We start from the raw sequence: 27,429 nt of genomic DNA, 5'->3' as shown, positions 1-27,429 counted from the left end.
GTAGACATGGTCAAGACGATCTGCTGCAGTTCAAACCGAGCATCAGAATGGGGAAGAAAGGGGATTTAAGTGACTTTGAACGTGGCATGGTTGTTGGTGCCAGACGGGCTGGTCTGAGTATTTCAGAAACTGCTGTTCTACTGGGATTTTCATGCACAACCATCTCTAGGGTTTACAGAGAATGGTCTGAAAAAGAGGAAATATCCAGTGAGCGGCAGTTCTGTGGTCGCAAATGCCTTGATGATGCCAAAAGTCAGAGGAGAATGGCCAGACTGGCTCCAGCTGATAGAAAGGCGAATAAGTACTCGATACAACCGAGGTCTGCAGAGGAGCATCTCTGAACACACAACACATCCAACCTTGAGGCAGATGGGCTACAGCAGCAGAAGACCACACCGGGTGCCACTCCTGTCAGCTAAGAACAAACTGAGGCTACAATTCACACAGGCCCACCAAAACTGGACAATAGAAGATTGGAGAAACGTTGCCTGCTCTTATGAGTCTCCATTTCTGCCGGGACATTGGGATGGGAGGATCAGAATTTGGCATCAACAACATGAAAGCATGAATCCATTCTGCCTTTTTTCAGCGGTTCAGGCTGGTGGTGGTGTAATGGTGTGGGGATTTTTTCTTTGCACACTTTGGGCCCATTAGTACCAATTGAGCATCGTGTCAACGCCACAGCCAACCTGATAATTGCTGCTGACCATGTCCGTCCCTTTATGACCACAGTGTACCCATCTTCTGATGGCTGCTTCCAGCATGATAGCGCACCATGTCATAAAGCATAAATCATCTCAGACTGCTTTCTTAAACATGACAATGAGGTCACTGTACTCAAATGGCCTACACAGTCCAATAGAGCACCTTTGGGATGTGGTGGACCAGGAGATTGGCATCTTGAAAGTGCAGCCCACAAATCTGCAGCAACTGTGTGATGCTATCATGTCAACATGGAGCGAAATCTCTGAGGAATATTTGCAGTATCTTGTTAAATCTATGCTATGAAGGATTAAGGCAGTTCTGTGAATAGGTGAATAGGCTATAGGTGAATTGGATATGCTAAAAATTAGCGAAAAGTATAAGTGTGAATGAGTTTGTATGGGTGTTTCCCCGTACTGGGTTGTGGCTGGAAGGGCATCTGCTGCGTAAAACCTGTGCTAGATAAGTTGGTGGTTCGAAAATTAAATGAATGAATGAACTGTTCACTCATGAAGCAGTAAACTTCCAATTGCTTAATCAAAGAGTGCAGATGAAAAAAATACAATACAAATAGCCCCTTTCACACAGTGATACTGGTAAATTCTGGAAAATTTCCGGAACGACTTTACCGGTATATTCAAAAACGCGCTGTTCACACAGGCGAGGACGTTACGGACATTTTCCAGAAAAGACCGTTCATACATCCATTCCAAAATATCGGTAAATTCTGACATCATTTACCATAAATGAGCCTTAAACGGCTGCGCTTGTGTTTGTAAACATTTGACTACATCACAAACTCTGTGGATGATCAGTATTGTGAACAACTTCGATGAAAACATATGGAGGATCACTTTCGCATGTCAAGATGTTCATAATATGTGCGTTTCACAAGCACAAGCAAAGCTTGAAGGTAAACAAACAGTGGCTTATCATAAGCATCTTATCAATAATTATTTACACAGTTGGCATTAAGAAGAACATATAAACGTTATCTGACTAACATCTAGCAGCTAAATGTGTCTGGAAAAATATTCAAAGGCTTTCATTCTCAAAAACCGCGCGGACGTAAACGCGTCTGACTGTTCCGATTGGCTAAAGCAGACGTCTCACGTCAAGATGTTCTAGACGTGGACGCGCTCTTTCCGGCAATCTTCCTTCTGCGTTTACACAGCGCTGCATTCCGGCAAATTACCGGTAATGTTACAACTTCTTTTTCCGGAAAATAGCCAGAACGAACTTACCGGTACTTTCAAAAAGGGCCTGTTCACACATACACACTTTTCCGAAAAATTGCCGGTAATTCTCCGGAAAGGTTTGTATATGTGAAAGGGGCTAATAAGATCACACTGCAGCCACATGAAAACTTAACTCAACATTAAATTAGATGGTCATTTCTTACACATTTAGTAGGATCAATTATTATGAGTGCAAGAAGAAGTTTCAAGCTCTTTATCCATAATCATAGCTCTTTTAAAACCTTAAGAAACTACACTAAAAACTCAAGGACTTCAAGCACTTGTTCACTTTAAATGAGTAATACAAGTTACTTTGGACCACAAGCTAAAAAAGACAACTTACCAAGTATCACAAATGATAAAGATAATAATGTAGACTGGACTCGTACCTTCAGAACACACAAAGCACCAGCTGACGTTGATGTGTTCGTGGTTTTTGCAGCCTTTGCGTGGTGTGAAGTGGTTCGGGCAGAGAAAGCTGTTATTGGCTAAAGGAACGCTGCCCGCTGCCATACAGTAGTCATTGGCATGGTAGGCCACAGGGCAGCGCACGCAGCGGGTCAAGCGGCCTGTGGGATTTCAGACAGAAAAATCAACTGATGGTTAGAAACTGTGTTCGTGCATATCAGTGTGTTTTAAAGGGCCATGAAACCCCCTCGTTTCAGCCGTGTGTTTTCACACCTCTACTTTGGAAAAAATCAGAAAAGTGGGCGTGTCCAGCTCTGTTTAGGGGGGAGTGTCGGAGGAAGAAAAGCGGCTTGGTGTGGGAGTGTCTATTTGGGCACGCTGAATTTCAGAGTCAAAACACACACCCACAGCGGACAATGTGACTGTGTTTACATGGACATCTGTAGTCGAATTATTTGCCAAATTATTAAATGGTGGACTTTAACTGCAGTTTGGCTCTTTCATTCAGAGAATTCATTAATGTCCCTCCCAACAAACGAGATATTTGATTCGAGGAGCTGCTCTAAGCGTGTATTTTTCATGCAATGTTTGATACCGCACGGCGAATGAGAGAAAAAAAACCTCAGCATTTCCCGGAAACTTAGATGCACACAGCAGGTAGCGTCAGAAAGCCGCGTGTGTTATTCCGGTCACAAAATCCAACACGAGGTTATAGTTTGGTTGTAACTGTTAGTGCTAACTTGTTTACACTCGGTGCAATAGTTTGTTTGATACGAATAAAATACGAACTGAATAAACAAAGAGCACTGGTCGCCCACTTACCAAATCTGTAGAGACAGGACAATCACCAGCAACTAGAGCCGCATCTTTATTAAGAGGAGACTACAAGCGAATCCGAGTCTCAGCGTTTGCAGATGAGAACAGCTCTCAGGTGAACAATAATCCTCCTTAGACACGTAAGTTATTGTTGTCGAGCGTCGCGTACACTGTTAATCCACGCGTGACTCCAGCTGAGCTCTCACAGAGAGAAAATGAAAACAAAACTTAACTGCAGCAAACTATAAAAGCAACACTTCACGCTTGTTTTGCCAACAAAACGTGGCGTCTTTGCCATCTACACTCTGACAGTAATGAATATTAATGAAGTTGCGCAATAGAGCGCGCTGATTGGTTTGAACCAAGCCTTACTCATGCATTAATGCAGCACACTGTGAGACGTAATAAGACACACTCTGGCACAGACGTCCAGTCTGCACGCTGGAATACACGCTATTATCTCATGACCGTGACGCAGCTTCAAAAATTCATTTCAAACCGGAAGAACGAATTTGCTTGAAATAACGCAAAAACAACCAATTTACACTTTTTAGTGAAATATAGATGTCCTAATAATGTTTTTAGCAGTGTAGGACACATATACGACTGTCAACAGCTCAAAAAATGTGCTTTGGTGTTTCGTGACCCTTTAAAGAGCAGGTCATATGGTGTTATTTGCAGCTTGTAACAGTACTGTTATTTAACCCTTGTGTGCTGTAGGGGATGTTTTCATTGACTCTGGGGTGATTTTGCGTCCTTATTTGGCCATAGCTTTCTCAGTGCTTCAGCTAATGGAATGATGTTTGGTCACAGATCTTATTTCGATGCATATTTTGTGAAAAAGCTTTGAAAATGTGACAAAAATCCAACAATAGAGCAAGGGTGTTTCTTTGGTGACATCGCTTTGACTCACATGCTGAAAATGGCAGACGTGAAAAAACAAACTGAGGATGTGGTAATGCGCACCTGTCAATCAATATCAGTGGGCGGGGGGACCGCACTCCTACGTCAAGTTGCGGTTGCTCTAAAAACCGCTCTAATTGGTCCACTGTTTTTATGTTGTTAAATTAAAAAAAGGGAAGGTTTATATCACCCCAATATGACGGTCTATACACTTTACCTACACACATGTCTGTCCAAACAGCTTGAAAAGTAGATTTTGCACCATAGGTGTCCTTTAAGTATTTAAGATGCCGATGACCGTTAAACACATCATAACAGTCTTGTGAAAAGGCTCCATAAAACAGCAGTTTTATGCAACGTCTGAATGCCACTCACCTTTGGAGATGCCGGGGTTGTTGGGGTTTGTGATGTAGCAGGACAGACAGACGTGGATGGAGCAGCGGAAGCCGCGATTCTGTGCGACGGTGGGGGAATATTTTAATATGCAATCCATGTGATAAAACTTCCCACACACAGGGATCATACACCGCCTGACCTCCTTGTCAGGCTTTTTACACACAAAACATGTGTGCACACCTAGAGGAATGAAAGGGAAAAGAAGTTCATTTTGTTTTTAATTAATGTCAAAATACATTTTGTGGGTGACTGATATATCTTTTTTGAGTTTATTTCCCCCATTAGAGCAAACATTGATCCTCTTATGCAGCATTGAAACATTGAGAGCATAAGCTGTAAGCTGTCAGTCACTTTCCAGCTCAACCAATAGCAAGAGTTAGGGGTGTGGCTACAGCAGCATCAGGCTGAGCCAGAGATTGTTCCAACCAGTCATGGAGAAAAATAAACTATTCACATTTTATAATAAGATTGTATTAGTTAATGTATTACTAACATGAACAAACAATGAACAATACATTTATTACAGTATTTGTTCATGTTTGTCAATGAAAGTTAACTCATGTTAAGTCATGATGCATTAACTACAGAGTTCATACACTTTTTAATTACTAAAATTCCATGATTTTTCCAAGACTTTCAAGTAAATATTCATGACCTAATGCTTCATGCAATGTCGTGGTAAAAAACAATATTAATATTTACTACAGCATATCGTAAAACACGCAACAATCTATTTAGTTTTATATTATATTGATAAATCATTCATTTTCTTTTCAGCATAGTTTCTTTAATAATCAGGGGTTGCCGCAGCGGAATGAACCGCCAACTTTTCCAGCTTATGTTTTACACAGCGGATGCCCTTCCAGCTGCAACCCATCACTGGGAAACATCCATACACATTTATTCACACACATACACTATGGACAATTTAGCTTAACACGATTCACCTATAGCGCATGTGTTTGGACTGTGGGGGAAACCGGAGCACCCGAAGGAAACCCACACGATCACTGGGAGAACATGCAAACTCCACACAGAAGTGCCAAATGACCCAGGTGAGGCTCGAACCAGCGAACTTGTTGCTGTGAGGCGGTTGTGCCACTGTGACAACCAATTTATATTTATATCTATGTAAAATGTATTTAGATAATGCATACACTGCACTAATAATGTGAGAGTATGTAATAGGCCAAGGACAGAAATTAATTAAAGACAACTAACCTATATTTAAGTATACACATATCAGTTTTCCTTGACTTTCCATGCCATGTCAAAATTCCAAGGCTTTTTTTAGGTTTTCCATGACCCTATGAACCTGTAACTAATGTTAACAAGCATGCTGGGAGGCACAGTGGCTCAGTGCGGTTACCACAGTGGCCTTACAGCAAGAAGGTTGCTGGTTCGAGTCCCAGCTGGGTCAGTTGGCATTTCTGTGTGGAGTTTGCATGTTCTCCCCATGTTGGCGTGGGTTTCCTCCGGGTGCTTTAGTTTCCCCCACAGTCCAAACACATGCGCTATAGGTGAATTGGATGAACTAGATTGGCCGTCGTGTATGAGTGTGTGTGAATGTAAGAGTGTATGGGTGTTTCCCAGTACTGGGTTGCGGTTGGAAGGGCATTCGCTACATAAAACATATGCTGGAATAGTTGGCGGTTCATTCCGCTGTGGTGACCCATGATAAATAAGGGACTAAGTCGAAAGAAAACGAATTAATGATATATTAGGTTTTTTTTATTTTCTTACTGAATGTCGATGTAAAGTAATTTCATTCTGCGTTACATCTACTGTGATGTTCTAAATGACAAAAATAAAGGAAGCTGAACTGAAACTTAAAAAAAAAGCATAAGCATCACCACGTTTTTTGGCACAAGCTGAGGATGGATGACAATCCTAGCTGCTGGTTTGCAGGTTTCTTACCCATCTTACACTCCTGGCAGATGAAGCGTCCTTTAGGAGTCTCTGTGAGGCCGATGCACTGCAGATGAAAAGCTCCACAGCACTGACCCTCACACAGCAGCAGCTCTCCGGTCTTCTCACACACCTACAGACAAACACACTCACAATCTAATACACACAATACACAGTGTCTTTTTCACAATAGAGAGGTTAAAAGCCACATGAACCGGAAGCTGTGCCTGCTTTTTTCGTTCGTAATGTGATTCGGTTTGTAGAGAAAAAGAATATTGAATGAGAAAACAGTGGGCGTGGCTTGTTTTCTTCTACTGTGAGCTGTTTGGATGTAGTAAAGTTGGCGTTCATTCATAAAAATCTGGAAAAGGGTTTGGGGAGAGGTATTACAACCTAACAGACTCCTCCTGCTCGCTGTTTCTGTTTGTTATCAAAACTGACAGCTGGAAGGGCGTGGTTAGGTATGTTAGCCCTGCATTTCATGCATCCATGTGAAATCCCTGAACAGAAATGCCACCATGTTCACATCTAGCCAATATTGAGAATATAATAAACTGCATACCAATGGTATAATAATTTACATCAGTATTATATTATTAAAGCTGTGCATTATTTGCTTTTAACTATAGTCATATAATTTAACATACTTATTTTTTTTAAGAAAATGTAACCACTTACAATGAATTTATTTAACCTCCTAGGGCTTAGTGGCCACATACGTGGACAGCACATTTAGCTCTGTTTTATATTTTGTTACAGACATACAGTGTCATCCTGCAACTGTTTTGCTGCATATGAAATATCCAAAACCCTTTTTTAACTGTCCAAAATGAGCAAAAAAAAAATTATGTCTTACTGGTAGTCAAAACATGTTCAAAAATATGTGTGTATGTGTTATTAATGCATTAAAAAAACAGTGAGAAAAAAAAACTGCTGTGTTCAAGGCAGATATAAAGGGCCCTATCATACACACGGCGCAAGGCGCGACACAGTTGTTGTTTGTTAGTTTCAGTTCAGCGCAAGAACCGTTTTGCCCCACGCTGTTTAAATAGCAGATGCATTTGCACTCATATGTGCGCCCATAGGCGCTCTGGTCTAAAAAAGGGGGCGCGTTGCTATTTTGAGGAAATTAAATAGACTGTTCAAAAGACCAGATCGAAGCGGGTTTATAATGCAACTCAGAGCGCGTTATTGCTTAATACATTCAGGATGTACAGCAATACGCAAATATCTTTACAAATGAAAAACAATTAAAATATTGAAATATTACAAAAATTAATAATGTTATCATTATTAGCAGTATTATTTATTATATCCATATTTATATTTGTTTTTTATTAAATTATTAATTTTATTAGTTTGCTTAGAACTGAATATAGAAATAGTTTTGAAACAAATCTTTGCGTTTAACAAACTAAATTAATTACGTATAGGCTAAAGGATGTCTGTGCGTACAACATGTTTTCTTATCTACGAAAGAGAGTGAAAGTGAAAGTAAAGAATGAGGAGACTCATCTCTCGCTCTGTGTGTGTGTGCGTGCGTGAGAGAGAGAGAGAGAGAGAAAGTGGTGCCGTGCGTCTCTCTCGCGCTCTGTGTGTGTGTGTCCCACGCAGATCTCAAATACGAACAAGACAAACAGGTGACCTCAAAACTTAGGTTGCATATACGGTATTCAGTGACTGAATGATTTAGGCACAAGCCAACAGTTTAGTGACGCTGTCTGAGCCTTACATCTTATTTTTTTATTATGCACGGTAATACCGGATACCGTGGTAAAATAGGGAGGAGGTTTGACGGTATCAAAATTTAGATACCGCCCAAGCCTAGAGCGCATGCTTTCATTCATCAATTTCTATGGCGTCTCTCATAGCTTGGTGACTGTTCTCTCACAGGATGATAAACGAACAAATCATTGCTGCAGCTCTGATACAAGTTTATGGAGAAAAGTAAAAAGCACTGCAGTGTTTGGGTGCGCTGTGTTTGTCTGAGGTAATTAGTCGACTGTTATTACTGAAATGTGTATATTCCATACAAAGTGTGAAGCAGATTGGTGCGCTGAATTGCGGTGCGCTCGGGACATTCGGAAAAGTCTAGATGTGTTTTTAGTAGGTGCACCTGGAAAATGCGCGTGGTTCACATGCACGCTGCTTGCACAACATGTGCACGTTGCTCCCATATGTGCGTCGTGCAAGTCGAGTGCCTCCACTGAAAATGACAAACACCCAAAGCGTATTGGCATTTCTTCCAAGGCGCGCGCTCAGCAGCCACATTTAAATAAAACTATAGCCTTTATACCGAAACTACATATCGAATCTTTTTTATTATCGATATTGACAATGGTGTTCGGTCAATAAATAGCGATATCAATTTTATCACCCAGCCCTAATCACACTTGATATAAACAGTCTACAGAAACACTTTGATAGACATTCTCCCTCTGTATGTGTCATCAAATGGGGAAAGCCCCGCCCAATAGTGACCATCTCTCCCTCATTAACATAGGACGTTAGTCTTGTTATTGAATCGGCCACTATGCTGACACACAGGTATTTGCAGCTCTGCCCCCTTTTGAAAACATCACAAACTCATTTGAATTTAAAGCAACAGTCACAAAAATTAGGATTAAAGGGCCATGAAACCCCCCCGTTTCAGCAGGATGTTTTCACACCTCTACTTTGGAAAAAGTCAGGAAAGTGGGTGTGCCTAGCTTTGTTTGGGTGGGAGTGTTGGGGGAGGGAAAATGGACAGGGTTTGAACAAAAATGGGAGTTGCCATTTGGGCACGCACTTCTGACCGAGTACAAACAAACACACACGCAGGGGAGAGAGTTTTTTTAATGAAGGTGGGATGTTTGATACCGCACGTCGTATAAAAGAAAAAAGCCTCTGCATTTCTCTGTAACTCAGATACACTCAGGAGGTCAGAAAGCCGTGTGTGTGTAGACTATCCTGTCACAAAATGCAGCGAAAATTCAACACGACGGTCGGCAATTGTTTGCTTACAGTGTTCACGTGTTTACACTCAGAGAGCAGCATTTACAACTTTCAATATTGTAGTGATATCAATGTACTGTAAACTAAGTAACTTAGAAATCATTTTGACTAAGGTCTGTCTGTAAACACTGAAAGAGTACAGCTGACCATACCAACTATAACTTTGCCATCGAAATGAACAAAGAAAGTGCGCTGATCACACACTTACTGCATCTGTAAACAGGACAATCAACACATACTGGAGCTGCGTCTTTTTTAAAGGAGACGAGCAGCAAATCCGGATCTCACCATTGATGAGAAATGCTCTCGAGTAAAAAAATGTTCCAAACAAACGCATTTCTGCCGCGCGCCGTGTCTACGGATCCACGCGTGAGTCTAGCAGCGTCTCATAGAGAGAAAATGAAAACAAAACCTTTCACATTATGAAAGCAACACTGGCGACCCGTATCTCCAAACAATTCTTATTCTTTTCCCACAACTTTTGGCAACACGACGTGTGTCGTCTCTCTGCCGTCTGAACACTGTTTCAGGTACAGTCTAAGAAAGCTAGCATGCATATTAATGAAGTTGCAGCACATTCATAATAGAGAGCGCTGATTGGTTTGAACCAAGCCTTACTCATGAATGAATGCAATGCACTCAGAGACGCAATACGGGACGCCTTGGTACAGACGTCCAGTCTGCACGCTGGAATACACGCTATTATCTCATGGCCGTGACGCAGCTTCAAAAATTTGTTTCAAACCGGAAGTACGAATTTGCTCGAGATAACGCAAAAAACAACCAATTTACACTTTTTAGTGAAATATAGGTGTCGTAATAGTGTTTTTAGCAGTGTGGGACACATATACGACTGTCAACAGCTCAAAAAATGTGTTTTGGTGTTTCGTGATCCTTTAAAGCCTAAAGGGTCAGTTTCAGAGAGTTACTCTGAAACTGACCCTTGTGTGTGTGTGTGTGTGTGTGTGTGTGTGTGTGTGAAGTTTCAACTCAAAATACCACACAAAGACACACACTAGGGACATCAGAGACTTATTTTACATCTTATACCAGTGTTCTACAGAAATTATTTTGTCTCTCAAAATGGTTTTAATGTTCTTCTTCCAACATTTACTTTATGTAGTCATTTTACCTGGCAGACATTCTCCTTCAGCGATGCCCCTCCGCCTCTCTCCACTGATCTTTTATTGGTCGAGAGTCCAGACAAATCACCAGATAATGAATCTCTGCTGGAAAACGCACTGTCATTGAGTCCTGCACCAAAACCCTAAAACAATCAAACACAAAAAGTAATTATAACACACATTGTAAGTGTCTCTCTGCAGCACTTGATAATAACAGCAGGTGAATAAAGACCTCAGAGATCAGCGAGTCTTCGTTGTTCATCTGAGGTTTGGATGGACTGCTCTGCTCTCCTTCAACCGGGATCTGACTCACACTGGGAACATCCGGCTGGATCGGGGAAGACGTTCGTAGTTCACCCTCACTTTGTGCTGTAAATGAGGTAAACAGAAACAGTAACGCTTGAATTAAGGGATCAATTCTTACTATTACCAACCTAATCGGTTCCTAATTTAATGCATTTGTTATTTTTACGTAAATTAATTATATTTTTACAATAGTGTATCTGACTATTTACATATAATGCACATAAATATAAATCGCTCAATAATCTGTATAATAAATTTTTGAAAGAAGGCATGCAAATGCAGAAACTTTTTCACATTTGAATATCAAATATGATGCTGTACGCATCATATGGGTGAAAAAAGAGATAAAAAAAGATTCTCTTTTTTTCTGTGCTGCATCTATATAAAATTAAAAAGAACAATTTTTGCTGAGTAAAAATAAAAAAGTGCATAATTAAGATCTGTTTATCTATGTGCATTTTTGTTGTATAACATGTCTTTGAGTTTTTTCAAGATTTTACAATAATTCAAACATCAATACCGAAAACTTACCCTAGACAGGCTTAGGGGAAAAAAACTGATTTAATAATAATCCTTATTTTAAAAAAAATTATAAAAATAATTGTATAGTAAATTAATTAATAAATAATAATAATATTAATAATAATAATAAAATAATGCTAATAATAAATAAATAAAAATAAAAAATAATTCTAATCAAGCACCAATTAACATTCCACAATTTCAATCCTCCGAAGCTTCTTCAATATATCAGTTTTTTACAAAGTTCAAAAACACCTCCCAGATATCACAAAATTCAGAGGATTTTTTTCCCTATTATATATGTGAGCTTTTCAAGAGCCAAGCATGTAATAAGGTTTATCTGTGTGCATTTTTAAAAAGACATTAAATGGCACAAATAGCGCCGCAAACATTAAGAAAAAAATAATTCAATAATTAATTTTAACAAAATCCTAGACTGACAAGATTCTTATTAGCTGCATGCTTATTATTGAGATATTGATTAAGATATAATCTTAATTGATTATTAAGATATATATTAAGATATTTATACTTGAAGAGTTCAGATGCAAAAGCCGCTAAACTCTACATCCGATAATGATATGATAATGACATTGAGTGAATGCTTTAGGCATGTACAACACCATCAACAAATAGTTTTGCTTCAAATCATCCAAATCCCAGGGTCCGCTCATTCAGAAATAACAGTTTGTTGGCAAAAGCCTCTAAACGCCACCTGCCTTTGACAGCAAAAGCCGCTGCCAGCAGCTAGCTCTCTGCAACTCTCACATGGTCACCCACTGAAGCTAAGCAGGGCTGCGCCCGGTCAGTACCTGGATGGGAGACCACATGGGAAAGCTAGGTTGCTGCTGGAAGTGGTGTTAGTGAGGCCAGCAGGGGGCGCCCAACCTGCGGTCTGTGTGGGTCCTAATGCCCCAGTATAGTGATGGGGACGCTATACTGCTCAGTGAGCGCCGTCTTTCGGATGAGACGTTAAACCGAGGTTCCGACTCTCTGTGGTCGTTAAAAATCCCAGGATGTCCTTCGAAAAGAGCAGGGGTTTAACCCCGGCATCCTGGCCAAATCTGCCCACTGGCCTTTGTCCATCATGGCCTCCTAACCATCCCCATATTCAATTGGCTGCATCACTGTCTCCTCTTCACCAATCAGCTGGTGTGTGGTGTGCGGTCTGGCGCAAAATGGCTGCCGTCGCGTCATCCAGGTGGATGCTGCACACTGGTGGTGGATAAGGAGATTTCCCCCATTGTGTAAAGCACTTTGAGTGCTCAGAAAAGCGCTATATAAATGTAAGGAATTATTATTATTATTATTATTATTATTATATCCCGAGAACCAATCAGAAGACACGAATCTAATCATGTTTTCAATGTAGCAGCGCACTGATAAGCCGGCTTTATGAGGAGATGTTTTACTCCGCTTCCGATGTTAAAAGTCAGAGTTTGATGAACTGGATGAGCCTGTCCCACTGTCAGTGAATAGCAAATGTTCCTTACCTCAAAACTCTGTGCATTATAAGCGAAAGAAAACACAATGTGCAGTCGGAAGTGTAGCATGCATTCATAACGTGTTTTTGCTCAGTGACGCTATGAATGAGTCTGATTTACTATAGCTAGATTAAACAGTAACTCCAATTTCACGAAAGACTAAGCTAAAATGCTGATTTTTATCCTTCATGTTAATTTAAGAACTTAAAGGGTCACAAAACACCAAAGCACATTTTTTGAGCTGTTGACAGTCGTATACGTGTCCCACACTGCTAAAAACACTATTAGGACACATATATTTCACTAAAACGTGTAAATTGGTTGTTTTTGCGTTATTTCATACTTCCGGTTTGAAACTAATTTTTGAAGCTGCGTCACGGCCATGATATATTAGCGTGTATTCCAGCGTGCAGACTGGACGTCTTGTGTCAGAGTGTGTCTTATTACGTCTTACAGTGTGCTGCATTAATGCATGAGTAAGGCTTGGTTCAAACCAATCAGCGCGCTCTATTGTGCAACTTCATTAATATTCATTACTGTCACAGTGTTTAGACGACAGAGACGCCACGTTGTGTTGGCAAAACAAGCGTGAAGTGTTGCTTTTATAGTTTGCTGCAGTTAAGCTTTGTTTTCATTTTCTCTCTGTGAGAGCTCAGCTGGAGTCACGTGTGGATTAACAGTGTACGCGACGTTCGACAACAATAACTTACGTGTCTAAGGAGGATTATTGTTCACCTGAGAGCTGTTCTCATCTGCAAACGCTGAGATCCGGATTCGCTTGTAGTCTTCTCTTAATAAAGACGCGGCTCTAGTTGCTGGTGATTGTCCTGTCTCTACAGATTTGGTAAGTGAGCGACCAGTGCTCTTTGTTTATTCAGTTCGTACTTTATTCGTATCAAACAAACTATTGCACCGAGTGTAAACAAGTTAGCACTACAACCAAACTATAACCTCGTGTTGGATTTTGTGACCGGAATAACACACGCGGCTTTCTGACACTACCTGCTGTGTGCATCTGAGTTTCTGGGAAATGCTGAGTTTTTTTTCTCTCATTCGCCGTGCGGTATCAAACATTGCATGAAAAATACACGCTTAGAGCAGCTCCTCGAATCAAATATCTCGTTGGTCGGGAGGGACGTGAATGAATTCCCTGAATGAAAGAGCCAAACTGCAGTTAAAGTCCACCATTTAATAATTTGGCAAATAATTCGACTACAGATGTCCATGTAAACACAGTCACATTGTCCGCTGTGGGTGTGTGTTTTGACTCTGAAATTCAGCGCGCCCAAATAGACACTCCCACACCAAGCCTCTTTTCTTCCTCCGACACTCCCCCCTAAACAGAGCTGGACACGCCCACTTTTCTGACTTTTTCCAAAGTAGAGGTGTGAAAACACACTGCTGAAACGAGGGGGTTTCATGGCCCTTTAAGTATGGTGAGAATGAATGAACGACAGCTTCTAAAATTGCCTGAGAGGCATCCCTTTTTGCGCAGTAGGCCAACCTTGTGTTTTATTTGCCAATTTAAGCTATTTTTTAAAAGATAAAAATAATATATAAAACTATAATTATTTATATTACTTTATAATACCTACATATCTGATAAGCTTTTAATATTAATGCTCAATGCACAGATATTGATCACAATGTTTTTACACTGCATTTAGTTTGCAATGTTTACATCGCTCTACTTATATTAAATCTAAATCCTAAATATCAGAAATGACAACAGATTGTTCAGATTTAATTAATGTCAGTTTTTAATGTTATTGATTATTGCGCTTACTTGACAGATTTCATTCATTCATTTTCCTTCTGCTTTGTCCCTGGTTCATCAGAGGTTGCCACAGCGGAATGAACCGCCACTTACTTGACAGATTTATGTATTTTTAGGTGGTTTGTGTAATGAGTTTAATGTTTGATTAAATAATTTCTAATTGCATCTGTAGTGATTTTTTAACTAATTACACTGTCTTGGAGGATTTAGATGTTTTCCATAAAAAGCAGAAGTGGATTTATTTGGTTTTGACTAGGGTTGTAACAATATACCGGTATGATGGTCTACCACGATTTGAACGTGCACGATTATCATACCATGAACAATTGCATATCAACGGTTTTAACCCTTAAAGACCGAGACAGCCGCCCGCGGCTAAAAATAAGTATTGCTCTTAAATGTTTAATAACTTTTGATCCGCTGATCCGATTCTTACAATTCAAAGATTGGCATAAAGAAGAGAATCTCAGCTTTCCAGTGCTGTATCACATAACAGAGGCTCCGGAATCAGTGCGGTTACGTCATCAACATTTGACAACGCTGATTTGACAAAGAAACGCTCGTCACTGTGTCTCCGGACAAACCAGACATGATAAATTGATGCATTGTCCCTCCTCCATGCCCAGATTGGTTCAAACTCGCTATATCACAACCAATAAGCATAGGTTTCGCTTTTGTTTGTGGACCAAGCTTTTTGAACAACACGGAATGAGAGATAGGCATACATTTATGCGCGGCTAAATAAAACGCCAAAAAAAAAGTTTTGCATGAAATAATTCTCATACTAAGTACTTTTGCATGCACAGCAGCACAGAAACATGACAAAACAGTGACACAGCAAAGACGAACTGCTGCTCTTGCTGTTTTCAAAAGACGCAAATGAAGATGCAGCTGTTTATCTGCATTGCAGACAACCATATCCAAATCCATATCCACAGACAACCATATCCATGCTGGCACATAAAACCTAAGGATGTTCCATATTGAATCTAGTTTCGTTATGTAACTATTTATAGTATAGTAAATATTTACTATTTATCTATTTTTTACTGAGGATTTGCACCATGTTTATTTGGACTTTATTTGGACTTTGACACATTATTTATTATTTTCTTATTTTTTTATTTGTTCATTGTAAGTGGTGTTGTTTATAGTAACTGAAAATATATTATTTGGAAAAAGTCAAATTTGCTTCTGTTCTATTATTTTGTAACATTTGTAACATACCGTATACCGCGAAACCGTCAAACCGTGGTATTGTTTTAGACGATTATCATACCGTAAAAAATTCATACCGTTATAATCCTAGTTTTGACACAAAAGAAAATCTACCTTGTTAAAAACCAAACAATTGTCTAAAGTGACATTTATGAAAAAAAGCTGTTTAATTTACTCGCTAATAACCTTTTCATTACCTATAAAATGAAACTGCTGAACCTTATCAGAGGAGCCTGATAGAAAATGAGGAAAAAAAAAGCGGCCAGATAGATTTAGTTGGTTTTGCATCTGAACTCTTCACTTATAAAGCACATATTCTGCATGATCTTATTCTACAATGCTAATCCTAACAATATCTAAACCTAACCACTACCTTACCAACTATTATTAAGCATTAAATGATGCATTTATTTAGTTACAATAAATTGTGACAACAGAAATGAACATTATTGCAACTGTTTTGGAAAAAAATATGGCGGTGAATCATTTATGTAAAGTGGTTATAAAACTTAGGCACCACTTATTTTGTCCCACACTAAATCATAATGTGTGATGTAGAATATAAAATACAAATATGGAAACGTTGTTTTGGTGCACTTTCTAACAAATATCTCATAAAGTGTTTATTATTGGTGATTGGATTGACTAAATTGCATCTTAAAAGCTTGTATAACAAAGCCTTATTTTTACATTGTTTAAGCGATTTTGTGTGTACAACTTAACAAATCCAAGTCAGAATAAAATAACAAGAGTTAAATATGAGAAAACAAACCTGATACAGCACATGGGCTTGATGGTGGAGGTCCAGCCTCTTCCTGTTTCTGAAAAAACCACAACAACAACAGGAACATTGCTTAACTATTATTTAGCATTGCTTAGCAATGATTAGCTTAATTGCTTTGTTTTAATAACAGTGGTATTTCCTAATAGTTTAATGATATTTTTAACAACTCACTTTATTTATTACTAAAGCTGTAGTAAAAAATATGCTGTAAATTTGGTGCACAGAATCAATTCTGTGTCAATTTGGAGATTTTTTGTTACTGGTTATAAATGTAGCCTTGAGCAGTGTTTCTCAACTGGTGGGTCGCGATCCAAAAGTGGGTCGCAGGAACATTTTCAGTGGGTCACGGAGTGTGTGGTCAAAAAAAAACAACAAAAATAAAAATTTGTACTTATTTTGCTTATACCGGACTTTTATTTAGTAATGCGTGCGCGACAACCCTACCGTTTGACATGTGAAATTTCATTTAATTGTTGCAACAAATTTGCCGAATCGCAAGTATGACCCCGAATATGTAAAGTATGAATATATATATTGACGACAAAAAAGACAAAGCCTCAGTGTGATATGTAGTGAGGTGCTCTCATAAGAGAGCATGAAACCTTCTAAATTAAAACAACATTTAGAAACCAGAAAACTTGTTTTATTAAGTTTATTATTAACTGTATTTGTTGTGTTTACTTTGTAATATTTCTATAATTTGATCCATTTTGTTAAAAGACAGCAATAAAATATTGTTTATTGTAAGTCTTGGGAAATTTCTTATGATGTATCTGTCACTACTTGTGTATGTTAACAAATAAATACAAATTAATTATAATTCCTAAAATTGTATTATAGTTTCTAAAAATTTGGGTCGCGGCTTGATGACCATGTAAAAATGTGGGTCCCATGGCCAAACCAGTTGAGAACCCCTGGCCTAGAGTGTCATCTACAATTAAAAAGTAGACTAGTGCGCCATCTACTGTTAAAAAACCATCTACTGTTAAAAACAGGCCTAGAAAGCCACCTACCGTTAAAAACTAGCCTAGAGTGCATCTTCTGTTTAAAACTAAAATAAATTAATTTTGTTAAAATGAATGTAGCTTAGAGTTCCATACGCTGGTAAAAACTAGCCTAGAATGACATCTACAGTAAAAAAGTACCCTAGAACGCCATCTACTGTAAAAAGGTAGCCTAAATGGCCATCTACTGTTAAGAAAATGTAGCCTAGAGCATCATGTACAATTATAAACTAGCCTAGAGCTCCATGCACTGTTAAAAACTAGCCTAGACTGCCATCTACTGTCGAAAACTAGCCTAGAGCGCCATCTACTGTTAAAAAGTAGCCTAGAGAACCATCTACTGTTAAAAACTAGCTTTAAAAGCCTTCTACAGTTAAAAACTAGCCCAGAGGACCATCTGATGTTAAAAACTAGCCTAGACTGCCATCTACTGTTAAAAAGTAGCTTAAAGCGCCATCTAAAGTTGAAAACTAGCCTAGAACGCCATCTACAGTTTAAAAAAACTAGCCTAGAGCACCATCTACTGTTAAAAACAAGCCTAGAGCGCCATCAAATGTTAAAAAGTAACCAAGAGGACCATCTGATGTTAAAAACTAGCCTAGGACGCCATCTACTGTTAAAAACTAGCCGAGCGCCATCTACTGTTAAAAACTAGCAGAGCGCCATTTACTGTTAAAAACTAGCAGAGCGCCATTTACTGTTAAAAACTAGCCTAGAGAACCATCTGCTGTTAAAAACTAGCCTAGAGAACCATCTGCTGTTAAAAACTAGCCACAAAAGTCATCTGACGTTAAAAACTAGTCTGGAGCGAAATCTACTATTAAAAACTAGCCTTGAGAACATCTGCTGTTGAAATCAAGCCACGAAAGCCATCTGAGTTTAAAAACCAGTCTAGAGCGAAATCTACTGTTGAAAACTAGCCTTGAGCGCCATCTATTGTCAAAAACTAGCCTAGAGAACATCTACTGTTAAAAACTAGCCTAGAGAACCATCTGCTGTTAAAAACTAGCCAAAAAGCCATCTACAGTTAAAAACTAGCCAAGAGCGCCATCTACTGGTAAAAACTAACCACGAAAGCCATCTACAGTTAAAAACAAGCCTAGAACGCCATCTATTGTTAAAAACTAGTGTAGAGCGCCATCTACAGTTAAAAACAAGCCTAGAGCGCCATCTATTGTTAAAAAATAGCCTTGAGCGCCATCCGCTCTTAAAAAGTAGCCTAGAGCTCCATCTACTGTTAAAAAATAGCCTAGAGCACAATCTGATGTTAACAACTAGCCTAGAGTGCATATTCTGTTTAAAACTAGCTTAGAGCACCATTTGCTGTTAAAAACAAGCCTTGAGCTCTATCGGCAGTTAGCTAGCCTAGAGCGCTGTCTTTTTAAAAAAAAAAAAAACTAGCCTAGAGCGCCAATATGCTGTTAAAAACTAGCCTAGAGAATCACCTGCTGTTAAAAAGTAGGCTACAACGCCATCTACTGTTAAAAAAAGGTAGTCAAGAGTGTGTTTTCTGTTTAAAGCTCAAACTCGCCACAGCTCTATTAATTCCTATAATATTACCATTAAACAAACACATTCCACATACTGAATATCACGAAACATTACCTCCAGATCTCTGACACCCGATTCCTCTGGGTTCGTTTTGTGTTGTCTACTTTCCTGATTTAAAAATAAAAATATATAACATTAAAATACATGGTAAATCCTTAAAAACATTTCACATATGCAGACCACACACACTCACCCCTTTCTTTGGGATCTTAACAGACTCCCCTTCAATAGCGCAGTCTAGAACTTTGTGCACAGACTTCCGTGGCCTCTTTCTTTCCAAAGGAGCTGCAAGTGCAATATAAATCAGGTTTAAACATTCAGCTGACAATTACAAGTACAGTAAGCCATCCTAAACAACCCGTTCTCACCAGATTTCTTCTCACACGGCTCTGTCTCTAATGATGTTGCACAGGATGGAGATTTTGGTGCTGAAGGAGGAACGAGAACATCTGCAGGGGGTTTCTGCTCTTCTGCTACGTCATGATCAAGGGGTTTTTCAGCTGAAGAGCTTGAAACAGCATCAGGTGTGATCTGGTCTGATGCCGGCTGTTCAGGAGTAGTGTTAGAGATACAAGATCCCTTCAGGAAAGACATGAGAGGATTTAATGTATGCACTCACCTCAAGATTTGGTTACCCATATGCATGGCCATACACGAAGTTAACGTACTACTGAATATGCTGTTCTCTTATTTACACCATCTAAACCAGCAGTTCTCAATCCTGGTCCTCACCGGTCTAAATGATGGGATGATCATGTAGCTTACCGTTTTACAGGACTCTGTGGATTTCTTAGTTTTCTTCTTCGAGGGAAAAATTTGTTCATATTCTTCCCCGCACTCAATCAGCCTCTTGCTTGGCTTTCGAAGTCTTTTGTTTTCTGAGAAGACAACAATTTAATTAAGTATAATGGTTATATTTCTAAAGATCATTGCATTTTCATCCACAATTTTCGGAAGTTAAAACATAAATTCGACATAAAATTTTGATTGGGTTCGATTTTTTTTGTTTTTTTGCACCAGTAAAAAAAGCATTTTGAGAGATACCTGACAAAAGTCTTATCGCCAAAAAAGTTGTAGGAGGAACAAATAATAACTCAATTTCTAGTTGATCATCTAGTATTAAACGTGGCTAATGTGAATGACAAAAGGCCTCTAGATTACACTTATTTTACCAAAATAATACATGGTCATGCCTTTGCTTAGACTAAAGTCTCGTCACTGAACAGAAATAATGTCAAGTATAGAATATAAAGTCCTGCTGCAGTGGAAACAGAATGAATATTGTGTCTGACTCCATCATGAGCTTGGAGGACTGCATCCATACATCTCTGCAATGACTCAAATCACTGATTAATAAAGTCATCTGGAATGGCGAAGAAAGCGTTCTTGCAGGACTCCCAGAGTTCATCAAGATCCTTTGGATTCATTTTCAACGATTCCATTGTATTACAGACATCCTCAATAATGTTCATGCCTGATGACTGGGCTGGCCAATCCTGGAGCACCTTGACCTTCTTTGCTTTCAGGAACTTTGATGTGGAGGCTGAAGTATGAGGAGCAGCGCTATCCTGCTGGAGAATTTGCCCTCTCCTGTGGATTGTAATGTATTGGGCAGCACAAATGTCTTGATACCTCAGGCTGTTGATGTTGCCATCCACTCTGCAGATCTCTCGCACGCCCCCATACTGAATGTAACCACAAACCAAGATTTCTGTAAGAATCTTGGGTCCTTGTGGATTCCAGTAGGACTTTTGCAGTATTTGTGATGATTGTGATGCAGATCAACAGATGAGTCATCTGAAAAATCCACCTTCTGACACTTTTCCAACTGATCAGCTAGAAGTCAAGTTATTATTTGTTGCTTTTACAACTGAGATCGATGACAAGAATTTTGTCAGATGGGTTAAAAATATGTAATTTAAATTTAATGTATAAAGCTGACCCAATGTTGTGGTTGACCCAACATTCAGATAGGGATTCAAAAAAAAAAAAGAGAAAGAAAATATATTCAGAGTGCAAAGACTTCATTGATTATTCAATTTTTCAGGACTTACCTGAAGCATCTTTTTTATTCGGGACGTCAGAATGAGCCGATTCCTGAAGACCGTCTTTGAAGACTCCATTGGGCTCTGTGGACACACTCTTCACCTCATCTAGAGTCGAATCAACCTGATCGCTCTTTGGCTTGATGCTTTTCCCAAGTTCAGACTCGAATGTTTTCCAGCGCTTTTTAGGAGCAACCTTGGAGATGGTTCCCTTAGCGCAAACATCAGTAACCGCAGCAGAAACATCACTAGACTTTGGAAGATCTCCTAACAAGGGCAAACTCTTGTCAAGTACATCCAAACCTACAGGTGAGATTGGTTTCTTTAACGGAGAGACTGAATCTATAACAATGTCAGGCTTTTGACTTTCCTTTTTCACTGTTGATTTCAGCTTGGCTTTGCTTTGCTTTGAGTTGTTCGGTGTTGATGTTTTTCCAGGCAAGCTGCTTTGCTCTGCAAACTCCTTTTCACAAAGCACCTCATTTGGTGGCTCTTCTCCAACAGGGATGAGTGAAGGTTCTTCCTTTATTAACGAAGACGGAGATGTTGGAGGAAGAGTTAAAGGTTTCCCTTCCTTCTCCCGGCTGTCATGCAAATCCTTCAAGAGCATCAGGAAAGTGCTGAATTTGTAGTTCGAATCGGCACGGAGCGGAGATTCTCCAGAGCTGCATTCCTCTTTAACAAGAGATCTAAAGGAAAGCTCCTTGATGTCTTGAAATGCGTCCATTGGAGAGATCGAAGGAGATGGGATGGATGAAGATGAGGTGTCTGAGAACATGCTTTCATTATTTACTTTAGATTCAGATTCCTCGTGTGATTTAGGCGGAGGATCTTTGTGAATGCCATTTTTTTGGGGCCGTTTTTTAATTCTTTTAATTGAAGTTGGGTTTGGCGGGGAGTCGGAGGCATCCGCTGATTCTTCACTAGACTCGCTTTTATTTTTTACCTCCCAATTTTGTTTGGATAACTCATGGTTTGTTGGGGACGAGTGTTCAGAACTTGGCGAGTGAGAATTTGGCTCGTGGCTTAAGTCTTTTTCCTTGGTTTCTTCCCCGGCGGCGAGTGCTCTCACAATTAAGCCACTGCTGGCAGGCAGATAGTGAGAGTGCATGGCAAAAGAGCCATCCGACGAGCCCGGGGAACTGCTTTCCTTCAGTCTGGAGCTTGTAGCTTTAAGTGTTTTGTCTTTGGGCGTCGACTTCTTTAGCTTACTGTTCTTCAAGCATTTTACATCAGTTTTCTTCCCCGGCTTGTCCACGCTGTTCTTGCTCGTCTTCTTACATGCTTGTACTTTTGTAGTTTTAGTGCTCAACTCTTTCTCCAGCTCCACCTGCAGCGATTCGTCGATACGTTTTGAACACAGAATCCTCGGTACCGAGTCGATATCTGAATACGGACTATCTAGCGGGTCTGTGGCTATGGATGGTTTGTCTGATGAAGGGTTTGATTTGGATTTAAATAATGAAGGGGTCTCGCTTAATTTGATTGATTGAGATTGGATCATCTTTTTAGTTGCCTTCTTTTTGCTTGCAGTGCCGGGTTTTAGTCTGTTCTTAACGGATGCATTGAGTCCATTGGACAAAAGTGAGCTTGATGGTGTGGACAGTGTTGTAGACTTTGGACAAGCAGGGTTTTTTTTGTGTGCCTTGTCTTCTGTAATTGGCACGCACACATCCTGGATTAAAGTCAATGGAGGTTCGCTGTTTAACTGTTTGGTTAATGATGCCTCTGCCTCCAAGACACTAGCTTTCCACGATGGAATTAGACGCTTGGGAACCTGCAGAACAAATATATTTTATTATGTTACGTTTATGCAATAAAAATAAATAACTAAATAAATAATCAAGATAGAGTGTAAAAAAGGTAATAAGATGCATTTTTTAACTCTTTAAACTAATTAAACACTTTACATTATTCGAAAGAAAAGGCGTTCAGATGAATTCAAAAACATGCACCACAATGATCTATTTGATATTTTTTGTTTCTTTCATTGTGACATGCTGAATAGTGCAGTTATTTTCTTTGTTAGCATTACATCAGTAGTAATATGTTATTACTGTAAATATTATGCATAAACAGTCATTTTTAATCTAAATCATCTTGATGTTTTGAGTCACCTCTAACGCCCTAACAGGGCTTCAGCGTCAACGCTTTATCTGAAGTTGGGGCTGAAGCAATCGTCATAGCAGCGTCAGCCAATGAAATTCAGTCAGCAATAAGCCACTGTCTAGCTGGTGTATTTGCATAGAGCGATCTGATTGGCTGACGCTTCCATTGGTGCTTGAAAAGTTGAGCTAGTCCCAACATCTGCAGCGAGCAACACCTCTGAAGTGGCGCGGACGGATCCACAATGCAGTTCGGCAACGCCTGACGTCACCCATCCAAAGTGAATGGGAAGCGTTTATGCTGAGGCCCGTGTGAATGGGGCGAAAGGCCCAATCCCAATTGTATTTGTTTACCCCTACCCCTCCCCCTACCACTTCCTCTTCGAAATGGGATTCAAAATGGGACAGCAGTAAAACACCTGCACACATCATCATATGTCATCGTGAGCTCTGGTTTCATATGAGATCAGATGATGACGACTGCTGAAGTTATTCCAGTTGCATTATTTTTCGGTATTTATCTTCAGGACATCACTGAAGGCATATAACATGTTATCTTAACGATATAACACAGCAATAAGCTCGTAACTGTACTGTGCATTTACACCGTGCCCATATTCATCTATGCAAACACACCAAAACAACATTAACATTAGAGCAGACACTGTAAAAGCTCATTGCCAGGCACTAGACTTTTCTGACAGGGTTTTCGAAAGTCATCGAGTGCCTGAATGTTGTGGGACTGCTATACAGGAGTTATTATTAGGGATTATAGATCGCCAAATTTAGCGGTTTTTATTTTTGTGTTTGTTTATTAAGCATGACGGTAAAACAACAAGGTTTTGAATGTATTAAAACACGTGCTTGTTAGTTGTAAAATTTCATAATAATGACAAAAAATACTAATTTGTGCATCTCCTGACTTCCGTGTGCAGCCATGATGCCATTGTAGTGCCATTCTGTTTCAAGGGCTATCTACCCCTTCCCCTTAGCCCAATGCCTTCAAGCCAAAGAGAATTGGGACACCCCTAAGCCTTCACGTGAACGCACAAAATGAGGGTGTAGGGGTAAAACCTGGTTTTATACTTCTGCGTCGAGTGATTGGCATGACCCACGGAGCATGCAAATCGTATTGTCGTGCATTCGTTTATGTTCCTCTGTCTTTTTTTTCTGAACGATACCTTAATATACAAGTAGCTCAAACTCGCTCATTTTGAGGTGGAAACCAATGGACATGCAACAACTTTAATCATAAGGGAAACACAGAACAACCGTTTACATCTTGAGCACTTTCATGAGACTCCGACACTTGTAAACACTCACTCCAACAAGCTCGTGCAGCTCTTACCCCTGCGCACACTCGTTAGCACTACCAAGCCGACCAATCACAGAATTTGTGCTATGCGTCACTGCAACGTGTAGTTACATTTTTTGAGAGGTGCGCATCAGCGTTGGCAATGGTCACGGCAAAAGCTATGTGACCACACGCAGGCTGTGCAAGAGCAAACGTGTACGTTTGACGCAGAAGTATAAATCAGCCTTAAGGGTAAGGGCTGAGGGGTAGAAATGGGATTGAACCGAAATCTGAATGTTTACATCTTGGCTAAGAAATAAATGGCATTTTTATTACTATTATTTATGAACATGTAAAATGTTTAAGATGAGGCTATATAAGATTAATTTACTTTATATACTATTTTAATACAATTTTTACCAATCTTTTGCATAATGTATGCGTCTTTTCTGCAAATATATTTGACAAGTGCTTGACCACATCATGTGCAAAATTATTTTATTTAACCTTAGAACAATAAAGAAACTTAAATAGACGCCAATTTGACGTAAAATATCTACATTTATTAACTTAGCTGACGTTTTTATCTAACAAGAAAAGACAGCGATATACAAATGCCACGATAAGACAAGTTTTTTTTAATAGAGTAAAGCATACCTGCCAACACTCCTGCTTTTCTCGCGAGTATTTCACACCCATCTCCTCTTTTGTAAATGTGCAGTAAACTACTGTAATTGTACGGCCAAATTTAGTTACGAAAAATCACTTTTTGTCCATGTTTGTCGAGTTGCCAGATTTTGAATGAAGCTCATCACCTCACACAACTGATGAAATATTCTCAAATCTCAATCTCAAAGCATTTTTTAACTCAATCTGGCAACATATGTTTTAATCCCAATTCTTTTAACGTCAGTAGTAGACTATCATCCCGATATTCAAAGACTAATGTTGGCAGCTATGGTAATGGGGTGTATTTGGAAAGAGTCTGGTGCGTATGGAGAGGAAAGAGTGCATCTTCTACAGGTTGTTTGTCACACTCAGAATTACACAATGTTTAAGGGTGCAGTAGGTGATCTTCCACAATGCTAACAGCTTAGCATAAATCTCTGAATCACCGTCCCTCCCCTGCCGTCTAGAGCCACGCCTCCTTAAACACGAGCACAGCAAAAGAACCCACTCTCATGTGTTAAAAGCAACTAGTGCTTGTCCGGCGGCGTGCAAGGCAAACTGACATGCGATTTCAGAGCAAATATTTAGAGTTGCATGGTAAACAATATAGCAGGGGTGGCCAACCCTGTTCCTGGAGAGCCGCCTTCCTGCAGATTTCAGTTGCTACCCATATCAAACACACCTGAACCAATTAATTAGGACCTGAACACCACATGATAATTACAGGCAGGTGTGTTTGATATGGGTTGCAACTAAAATCTGCAGGAAGGCGGCTCTCCGGGAACAGGGTTGGCCACCCCTGCAATATAGGGAGAGACTAGGCGGAATAGCGGAATTTACTTGTGCTTTGATGTTAAACTAATTAAAATCTACATTTACATCTAAAATCTCAGTCTCATTAATCTTTCACCGGAAGATTTTATTAGCTGAACAACACTTCTGTGCAGATATAACCCATTTGTAACAACAACATCTAACGTTACATCAGCTTTGCGTGAAGCTGAAACAGTTTTAAAGAGCCCATATTATGGGTTTTTGAAAATTCCCCTCCATGTAGTGTGTAACACAGCTCTAAGTGAAGTGAAGTATCCAGCTAAGGCTTAAATCTGTAAGAATACAGTGTTTAAAACGGTTGATTCATCTATAAAAGAGTCGATTCATAGTGCTTCAAACGAGTCGCCTTGATACCGATTCATTAGGTGTTTCGCCATGACGTACGAACGAAACCAAGTTATTCACGTGCACGCGCAAACCCGGGAGATTTCAAACCTGAAGCCCCGCCCTCTGACGCAGAATCCCAGACACACACACACACACACACACACACACCCACAAACACACGCACACAAACATGCCGGTCGATTGAAGTCACACTGCAGATGGACATTATCGATTCTCTACCCAGAGATGAAACCTCAGCATTATAACCAAGCAGTTGGAAACTTCTGGAAACTACATGCTACAAAGAATACTTCATCTGCGTTTGTTAAAGTAAGGATCAGTAAAGAATTACTTACTAATGGACGTCAGGATGAGTTTCTTCCTCCATTTCTCAAGTGTAAGTACGTGCGATTAAAGTTGCCTCGTTGACTCTAGCTTGCAAATGTATTTAGTTGTGATTTGTTACTTGTAACCGAGTGTACTGTATCAGGTTAACTGGCTATATTCTCTTATCGCGTGCAAAGTCACGTTATAAACGCGACGCGTGCTGTTTGTTTACGGAGCTCCGTGGTAGAGGTCTGCATTCCCGCGGCTGTCCCCGCGCCAGATTTCTGCGGCGCGGGAATAAATTTCCGAATCAATCGCGGGAGCGGTCGGTAACAGGTTTAATTTGGGACGGGAGCGGGCTGTCTAGCAAGATTACGGATATTGCTATGCGAATGAGACAGAGCTTTGCCTGCCTGTGTGTCTGCTTGGCGCTTGTGTGTATGTGTTAGTGCGCGCGTATGAGAGAGAGAGAGAGAGAGAGAGAGAGAGAGAGCGAGCTCTGTCTGGCTGTCTCTGGATTGTTTTGCTGGGTGATTTTCGGTTATGTTCTCCCCCGCTCTTTAGCGGGATCGGGCGCGGCGGGCAGAAAACGGGGCGGTTCGGGCAGCGGGACAAGAAATTCTAAATATAAGCGGGAGCGGTTGGGTTCAGGCTAAAATCTGGCGGGTGCGGGCGGAAGCGGGAGCGTTGTCG

General features: G+C 39.9%; 1 protein-coding gene across 3 annotated transcripts in view; it reads right to left on the bottom strand.

Annotated features, from left to right (window-relative positions):
• The window catches only part of nsd1a (nuclear receptor binding SET domain protein 1a), a 104,627-nt gene that overhangs the window by 61,853 nt on the left and 15,345 nt on the right, over nt 1-27,429 (bottom strand). For all 3 annotated transcript variants that reach the window (XR_012389995.1, XM_073922282.1, XM_678798.10), the window contains exons 5-15: nt 21,190-22,957; nt 19,901-20,013; nt 19,504-19,714; nt 19,329-19,420; nt 19,190-19,243; nt 16,569-16,617; nt 10,722-10,858; nt 10,498-10,632; nt 6,381-6,504; nt 4,443-4,643; nt 2,330-2,509 (exon numbers count right to left, since the gene is read on the bottom strand). Coding sequence is in view for 2 of the 3 variants with exons in the window: in XM_073922282.1 (XP_073778383.1) it covers nt 2,330-2,509; nt 4,443-4,643; nt 6,381-6,504; nt 10,498-10,632; nt 10,722-10,858; nt 16,569-16,617; nt 19,190-19,243; nt 19,329-19,420; nt 19,504-19,714; nt 19,901-20,013; nt 21,190-22,957 (3,064 nt within the window). In the remaining variant the exon portion in view is untranslated. The remainder of the gene's footprint in view (nt 1-2,329; nt 2,510-4,442; nt 4,644-6,380; nt 6,505-10,497; nt 10,633-10,721; nt 10,859-16,568; nt 16,618-19,189; nt 19,244-19,328; nt 19,421-19,503; nt 19,715-19,900; nt 20,014-21,189; nt 22,958-27,429) is intronic.

The sequence above is a fragment of the Danio rerio genome, chromosome 14, assembly GCF_049306965.1.
Source record: "Danio rerio strain Tuebingen ecotype United States chromosome 14, GRCz12tu, whole genome shotgun sequence".
Taxonomy (NCBI): domain Eukaryota; kingdom Metazoa; phylum Chordata; class Actinopteri; order Cypriniformes; family Danionidae; genus Danio; species Danio rerio.
The sequence above is the reverse complement of the archived record's forward strand: the minus strand, read 5'-3'. Positions and strand labels throughout refer to the sequence as shown.